This window comes from Mesocricetus auratus, unplaced genomic scaffold, assembly GCF_017639785.1.
Source record: "Mesocricetus auratus isolate SY011 unplaced genomic scaffold, BCM_Maur_2.0 Super-Scaffold_100025, whole genome shotgun sequence".
Taxonomy (NCBI): Eukaryota; Metazoa; Chordata; class Mammalia; order Rodentia; family Cricetidae; genus Mesocricetus; species Mesocricetus auratus.
Genome location: NW_024429206.1, coordinates 20,041,674 through 20,050,042, shown reverse-complemented (window position 1 = coordinate 20,050,042; position 8,369 = coordinate 20,041,674). Strand labels below are relative to the sequence as shown.

Sequence of the window (8,369 nt, the reverse complement as noted above, 5' to 3'; positions counted from 1 at the left end):
TGGCAGTAGGCATTCTGGCTTTATGCCGAGCTCAAACGTGCCTTGTTCCAGAGGCAAGAGATCCGTAACCAAGTATTGCTTAGCTTAGCCCATGGCAATCCCGATAGCCATGAAGGTTGGTTACAGATGATTTAAGATTGGGGTGTCTCCGACGACGGGCAACCTGTGGGGAAGACCCCTCCCACCTAAGACAGGGGTTCAAGGTCCCCCAGAGACGGGAAAGGGAGGGTGACCCTACTTGACCTAAGCCAGGAGTGCCTCATTTGAAAATAAAAAGGGGTGAATTGTGGGAACACCAGACCTTGAGCAGAGACCCACTTCCCCTTCTGCCTGGGAGTAGGCAGCTGTAGACAATGTTTAGTAAAAACATGTTTACTAAAAACGATACAATAAGTTCCTGGAAAAGGCCTTCCCACAGAAACCGCCCTGACCTCGACCTTGTCCAAAGACTAACTGCACCTTCAAAAACCCACACACTTCCACCTCTGGGGTCAGAGCAGAACCAGCCAGGGTAGAGGAGAGAGCAGAAGCTTCTCTGGTGGGAGCTTTTCTTAGGAGGTTTTCTTGAACCTTTTTGGAGCCTGTTAAAAGTTTTCTTTATATCGTTGAACGAGTCTCTGTGTTGTCAATCCCCGACACCCTCCGCACGTTCTCAGACACAGGCCGAGAAGCAGACGCGACACTTGTCTTCCTGGGTGAGAATCTCTCCCCTACAGAATTCTTTTGTTGTTGTTATTGGTTTTTTTGAAACAGGGTTTCCCTATATTCCTTTGGAGCCTGTCCTGGAACTCTCTCTGTAGACCAGGCTGGCCTCAAACTCACAGAGATCCGCCTGGGATTAAGGGTGTGGGGCACCAATGCCAGGCCGCTACAGAATTCTTAACTCCCTTCCTTTGTAGAATGTCTTTCAGGAGCTTCCATGTCTCACAAATGCACAGACGAGAGCCTTTTAAATTGTATTTCCTTCTAAAATCTCCTTTCTTGAGGGAGTATGTTACTTTCGATCTGAATTGGTGTAATTTTAGCAATTTGATGGCACGAAGATTCATAGACTGCACCTTTAATCCCAAACATTCCCTTTAATTTACTCATATGTGCAAAAGAAGCCTTATCTCCAAACTGAAAATTGTTCATGTGTATTCTCCTGTGTCTGGTAGGAAGCAATCAGGGAAATGATTGGTAGAGTCTCCTATTGTCTGCCCTCATCCCGCCCCCAGCACAGTGTGAGCTAGGAAAATCCCAAGCATCATTTCTGTTTTCCAATGAACAGGTCTTGCTGTGTGTAAACCTTACCTGGTCACATTTCTGGAGCAGAGGAAGGAGCCTTGGAGTGTGAAGAGACAAGAGTCAGGAACCGTATGTCCAGGTAGGTAGGCACGAAAGAACCGAGGACACAGGTGAGCAGTCCAAAGACCCAGGAGGAAGACAGGTTTTGGGATGGAGATTGGAAGTCTGAGTCGGTAGAAACAATTTTGAAAGGGACTGCATTTGTTCCTTTTGCTAACAAAGACGGCTGCCTTGTCTTTGTCACACGGCTCAGTCTTCTGAGTCTTCTTTAGTGACCTCACTGCACGTCGTCAGTGACAGCAAAGTCCTTTCTCCTCTGATTTTCCTTTCCTTTCTTTGTGAGCCTCACAGATTTATCCGTTAAGCCATACAAATAAAATATTAACACCAAAAAGAAGTCTTTCAGGCCGGAGAGATGGCTACGAAGTTAATGACACTTGCTGTCCTTCCAGATGACCTGAGTTTCATTTCCAGCACCCACATCAGGCAGCTCACAACGGCCCGTCCAGGGGATCTGACGCCCTCTTCTGGCCTCCATGAACACACTCACACATGTGGCATGCCTTCACACAGACATGCACACACATGTAAATTAAAAAGCTTGTTTAATGCCAATCATATATTTATTCATTACTGTTGCTGTACCAGAGCCTTTTCTTCTTGCTTTTAAAAAGATTTATTTATTTATTTTATGTATGTGAGTAATCTATCTGTACATATGACTTTTGTCAGAAGAGGGCATCAGATCTCACTATAGATGGTTGTGAGGCACCTTGTGGGTGCTGGGAATTGAACTCAGGACCTTTGGAGGAGCAGCCAGTGCCCTTAACTGCTGAGCCCTCTCTCCAGCCCCCTTGTACCAGAGCTTTTCATGTGTGATTTTCATGCCTTTTTTTTGTTTTGTTTTGTTTTTTGGTTTGGTTTGGTTTGTGGGTGTGAAGTTTTTTTTTAAACCCCTAATGTCAGTCATTTAAAATGCACATCCTTCATGGACATATTGTTACATTTGAAAATTGTACTTATCTGGGAGGCATTTTTCATAGTACATTGTTGATTGTTAAGAATTTTATGACGGGAGGGCTGGAGAGATGGCTCAGAGGTTAAGAGCACTGACTGCTCTTCCAGAGGTCCTGAGTTCAATTCCCAGCAACCACATGGTGACTCACAACCATCTACAATTCAATCTAGCGCCCTCTTCTGGTATGTAGGCAGAATACTGTATATGTAATAAATAAATAAATCTTTAAAAAATTGTATGACGTAGTTTTTTTTCTTGTTTTTCAATTCCATGGTCTGTGCTCTATTTTATTTTAGAATTGGTTCTTTCACACCAGCTGATAATAATTTTAGTTTTTATGCTATATATTATCATTGGCTAGCAGTTTTTAATACGGTATACATTAGGACAACATAATTAGTAATAAATGAAATTGAAGCCTATTATTGCTATAGTTCCAATAAGATTGCACATACTTCCATTCACTTTTGTAAATATTCTGAGAGAGAGAAACTTTGCTAACGATATAGCTCTATCTGATTACACTTGCTTAACATAAACACGTACCACAGAAAATGAAGTAAATAAGCAAAAATGGAACCATCATTTAATCTGGCTATTTTACTACAGGATTTATGGCCAAATAAGATTAAATCACACACCAGAGAAATCTCCATGGCCATGTTTAGGATGACATGGTCAAAGTCATGACGCAGATAAAATCAGAGTTTTCCTTCAGTGAGTGGAAGCACATGTAGTCTTCAAAAGATGGAATCTTATCATTTGGTGCAATGTGAGAAGTGTCTAAAATAACCAAATTCAGATAGATGATTACTGCACAGTCTCATTCATATGTGAGCTCTAAATGTAATCTCAGATATAAAGAGAACATAGTGGTATCTACTAAGGGTCGTGTTAACTTCAGGAGAGGGTTGGATAGCGTTGTTCAGACACAACAAGGTCTTATTTGACCAAGCATAGCAAGCGCAGTACGGGTACTACTGTGCAGCGAGCTAGTCTGGGTGGTATACCGCATTCTCGTGAAATGCCAACAGAGGGTGTATAAAGGGTTTGAAGCACAAAAATGATGTCATATATTTAAAAACCTCATGATGTACATGGCAAAGTACATTCATTTTTACTATATAAATAACAATTCAAATTAAAAGTCTATACTTTTTTTTTCTGTTCTGTGGATGGGGATCATTTGGGTAATGTTTACATCCATCAACTGTGCTAGAGTTCATTTGAGTCCCTAAATTTGTTTTTGTTGTCTGCTTTCTCTGGGCTTATATTTTTATTTTCCCTGTTTGAACAGTTTGAGCATATTTCTCATTTTAAAGTGTATTTATTTTTGTTTTATGTGTATGAGTGCTTTGCCTGTGTCCCTGTCTGTGCGAGGGTGTCAGATCCCATAGAACTGGAATTACAGACAGTTGTGAGCTGCCATGCGGGTGCTGGGAATTGAATCTGGGTCCTCTGGAAGAGCTGTCAGTGCTCTTAACTGCTGAGCCATCTCTCCAGCCCCTTGAACATGGTTTTTTTTTTTTAAGATTTTATAATCTCGATGGGTGGTAGTGATGAATGCCTTTAATCCCAGCACTCGGGAGGCAGAGGCAGGAAGATCTCTGTGAGTTCAATACCAGTCTGGTCTACAAGAGCTAGTTCCAGAACAGCCTCCATAGCTACGGAGAAACCCTGTCTCAGAAAACCAAAAATTTTGTAATCTCTCCTACCCCCATTGACTAAGCTACTGACATCTCTTGGATACTGCAATAATCTTTTAGTTTTTGTGTCACCCTCCCTGAGATGTAATCTGAAATATCTATTAGTCTTCTATATTGTGTGGCAGCATATACAGAAACCAGTTCCCAGATATCCCTGAAGAATTCCAGAACTGTGACAATGTGTCCATTTTTTTCCTTCCCAAGAAGTGAGAATGGTGCTGGAAGATTTAAAATCTTTTACATTTTTGTTATGATGACCACAAGGTCAGATTGTGACCTTTGGTTCTTCTTCCTTCTCCCTAGCATGAGTGCGGGGTAAAAGCCATTCTTTTAAAAAATGTCATAGGGGAAGGTAACGGAAACTGTAGCCTTGACAGTTTGTGTTAAGGAAAGAATGGGAATGTGTGGGTGACTACAACAATCAGGAAGCTTGGTATACTGGAAGTAATAGTGTGATAACTGTCCATAATAATAACTTCACTGCAAACAGGGCTTTCCTACATAGAGCAGTCCAGAAAGCAACTCAGGTTATGGCAGTTTTTTTAAATCATTTTTTATTTTAATTTTTAAATAGCTTGTTTTACATGTCAATCCTAGTTCCCTCTCCCTCCCCTCCTCCCGCACTCCCCTTCCCCCCCAGCCTCCCACCCTATTGCCAAATTATGGCAGTTATTAAGGAGCAATATGTGTATATAAATAAATATATACTCCGAAAAACATTTTCCAAATAATATTCAGGAACTGGTTAAACAATCCTATTTCATGCTTTAATTAATATCTTTAGCAATTTCAAATGTAGTATTGCATTAAATTTATTCAAATATTTCTGTAAAAAATAAATTTTAAAAATGAACTGTTGGGGGGGTGCTGGAGAGATGGCTCAGTGGTTGAGAGCCCTGGCTGCTCTTCCAGAGGACCCAGGTTCAAATCCCAGCACACCCACATGGCAGCTCATCACTGCCCCCACTTCCTGTTTCAGGGGATTTGACACTCTCACATAGACATACATGCAGGCAAAGCATAAAACAAAGATAAATAAATTATTTTAGAAAACAAAGAGCCAGGGACTGGAGAGATAGTTTGGCAGGTAAGAACACTGGCTGCTGAAGTTTGAGTACTGGACTCTGGATCTCAGCTGTCATGTTTCAAGTTGGGCACCTTCCTATATGCCTCGGTAATTGCAGCATTAAGAGGGGCAGAGATGGGAGGATCACTGTGGCTTGATGGATGCCAGCTTAGATGCAAGCCATAAGCTCCAATTTGGAAGAGAAAAACAAAAAGACAGAGAGTGCTAGAGAAGGACTCCCACGCCTTTCTCTGGCCTTTCTGAATACACATAAGGGCATACCACACACACACACACACACACACACACACACACACACACACACACACACACACTCAGCCATTTCTAAATGTGATTGATCAGATTCTTTTTGAAAGAGTCACTATTCTATCATTAGTAAACGAGTTTTCCTTGTGCCAGAAATACAAATTTAATAAATATAAAGAAGTCATCCCCTCCTTAAAAGTAGGATCTCACTCTGTAGACTAGGCTGTCCTGGAATTTTCTATATACTTCAGGTTAATCTTGAACTCATGGCAATTCTCTTGTCTGGGCTTTTCAAGTGCCAGTATTATAGGTGTGAGCCACTGCATACAGTTTAAAATTCCATTTTTCCTAACCTGAATGCAAGTAAGGACATTGTGAAAGTTTTGTTCATGTATAATGAAAGCCATCAGGGAGTGTCCTGTCCTAGGTAACTATAAAGATATTTATATTGATGAGAAAAACTTGTTAGTACAAAAATATTCACAACTGGAGTCATGGTTCAAATTGTAGCACACATCAGTGCACTCTTTTTCCAGAGAACCTCTGCAAATATAGCCAGTCTGGGAAAGACTTCGTTCAACACTCAGAACTCGCTACCCATCCATGTCTACGTGTTCAAGATAAGCCTCACAACTATAGCGAATGTGACAAAGCTTTTATTGTTAGCACAACTTCTAATCAACAGCAGAGGGCTCATAAAAGAGAGAAGTTTTACCAATGTGCAGAGTGTGGCAAAGCCTTCAATAATAGTTCAAACCTTACTCGACACCAGATAATTCACACGGGAGAGAAGCCCTATACTTGTCAGGAGTGTGGCAAAGCCTTCAATAATGTTTCAACCCTTACTCGACACCAGATGATCCATGCTAAAGAGAAACCCTACAAATGTGAAGTATGTGACAAAACCTTTCACTGCTCTGCATACTTTAACCAACACCAGATAATTCATACGGGAGAAAAACCCTATAAATGCCAAGAATGTGGCAAAGGTTTTTATTACCGTTCAACCCTTACTGGACACCAGATAATCCATACAGGTGAGAAACCCTACACATGTCAAGAGTGTGGCAAAGCCTTTAATAATAGGTCAACCCTTGCTCGACACCAGACGACCCACACCGTGGAGAAACCCTACACATGTCAAGTGTGTGACAAAGCCTTTCACTGCTCTGCCTACTTTAACCGACACCAGAAAATTCATGCGGAAGTGATTGCACATGCGTGTAAAGAATGTGGCAAAGCCTTTAGTTACTCTTCACAACTCAATCGGCATCTGAGGAGTCACACCAGAGAGACGCCGTATATATGCAAAGATTGCGGCAAAGCCTTTAGCAGATCATCGCAGCTTAACCAGCATCTGACTCTACACGCTAGAGAGAAGCCCTATAGGTGTAAGAAATGTGGTATAGCCTTTAGTTGTCCTTCAGAGCTGAGTCAACACCGGCCGAGTCACGCTGTGGAGAAGCCCTACAAATGCGAGAAATGTGGAAAAGGCTTCAACTGCTCTTCATACCTCAACCAGCATCAGAGGTTGCACACGGGAGACAGCCTCTACAGGTGTAAAGAGTGTGGCAAGGTTTGTAACTGCGCCTCGCACCTTGTTCAGCACCAGCGGGTTCACACTGGAGAGAAGCCCTATAGGTGTGGAGAGTGCGGCAAAGCGTTTAGCTGTTCTTCACGCCTTCACCGGCACCAGCTGACTCACACCAGAGATAAGCCCTACCCGGGTCAGGAGTGTAACAAAGCTTTTCAGGACAGCTCCACACTTTCTCGGCACCAGAGAATTCACACTGGAGAGAAGCCCTACTGATGCCAACGGTGTGGGAAAGCCTTTAACAGCTGTTCAAATTTCACTCGTCACCAAAGGACTCATATGTGAAGGGACCGCGACACAGGTGAAGACCGTGGTGAAGGGAACTGGATAGATAGGGTGGCCGGCCGGTTAAGGGCATGCACGGCTTTTGTGGAGCCTGAGTTCGGTCCCCAGTATCCATATTGGAGGCTTAGAGCCACTTAGAACTCCACCTCCGGCCTCCGAGGGCACCTGCACTCATATGCACATGCTCCCACACAGGCAAACTCACACATAAGAAAGAGCGCGACAAAATAGGTTTAAGTTATTGAACACCAATTTACAATTGCACTGATCAAATTCCATCTATTTTCTTCACAGATCACGCAGTGGATTTTGGAATGTTGTATAGATTGTATGTGAACTTTGTTTTAGTCAATAGATAACGATTCTTAATGTTTTATCATTGGAATATATTGAATGACATCTCATTGTGTCACAGACATTGAACTACTGTGCTCAAGAATGCAGGTGGCAGATCCTACTTAATAGGGTATTGAGAAACCTATTGAACATATATTGAAATATATTGAATGACTCATAGTTCATTTTTGTGGGGACACCAGACCTTGAACAGAGACCCACTTCCCCTTTGGCCTGGGAGCAGGCAGCTGTGAGATAATGTTTACTGAAAACAATTCAGTGCTATAAAGCTCTTGATAGGGCTCAGATAAGGGCTCACTCACTGAAACACCATGGCTTTGGCACCCCCTACGGCTAGATGCTTCTTCCTGTTCCCCCTGCTGTTTCTCCCCGATTCTGGGGCCAGAGATTAAACCACCAGCCAGGAGGGTGAGAAGTCTGGGAGAGCTGTTGGAGAATTGTATGTAGATGGATGGCAGAAGTCCTTAAAAAGGGAAGTGTTTTTTCTTGGAGAGTTCTCCTCCTAAGCTGACTGGGGAAGCATAAAGTTTTCTTAAAGCAACCGACCGGTCTCTGTGTCATCTATCCCGACCACCTCGCTACATTCTCGGATGCAGGCTGCACAGCAGGTGCGACACATTTTCCCAGTTCCCTCATGTATTAAAGAATTTGGAAGAGATTATTCTTATATGAATAACTTTTATTCATACTTTTTAATAAGTATCCAGAAACTATGAGGGTTATAGGAGAATAATAACATGTCGTGCTATTATGAATCTTGAATTGTTATTCATAAAACTTTACCACCCC

At 42.3% G+C, this 8,369-nt stretch overlaps 1 protein-coding gene across 1 annotated transcript; it reads left to right on the top strand.

Annotated features, from left to right (window-relative positions):
- Positions 1–1,266: 1,266 nt before the first annotated feature.
- On the top strand, positions 1,267–7,808 carry LOC101839593 (zinc finger protein 11; the record flags this gene model as incomplete). Its single annotated transcript, XM_040731447.1, has 2 exons — positions 1,267–1,366; positions 5,881–7,808. Coding segments are annotated over 2 exons (1,374 nt in total), but the record flags the coding sequence as incomplete, so codon positions are not given.
- Between the last annotated feature and the right edge of the window lie 561 nt (positions 7,809–8,369).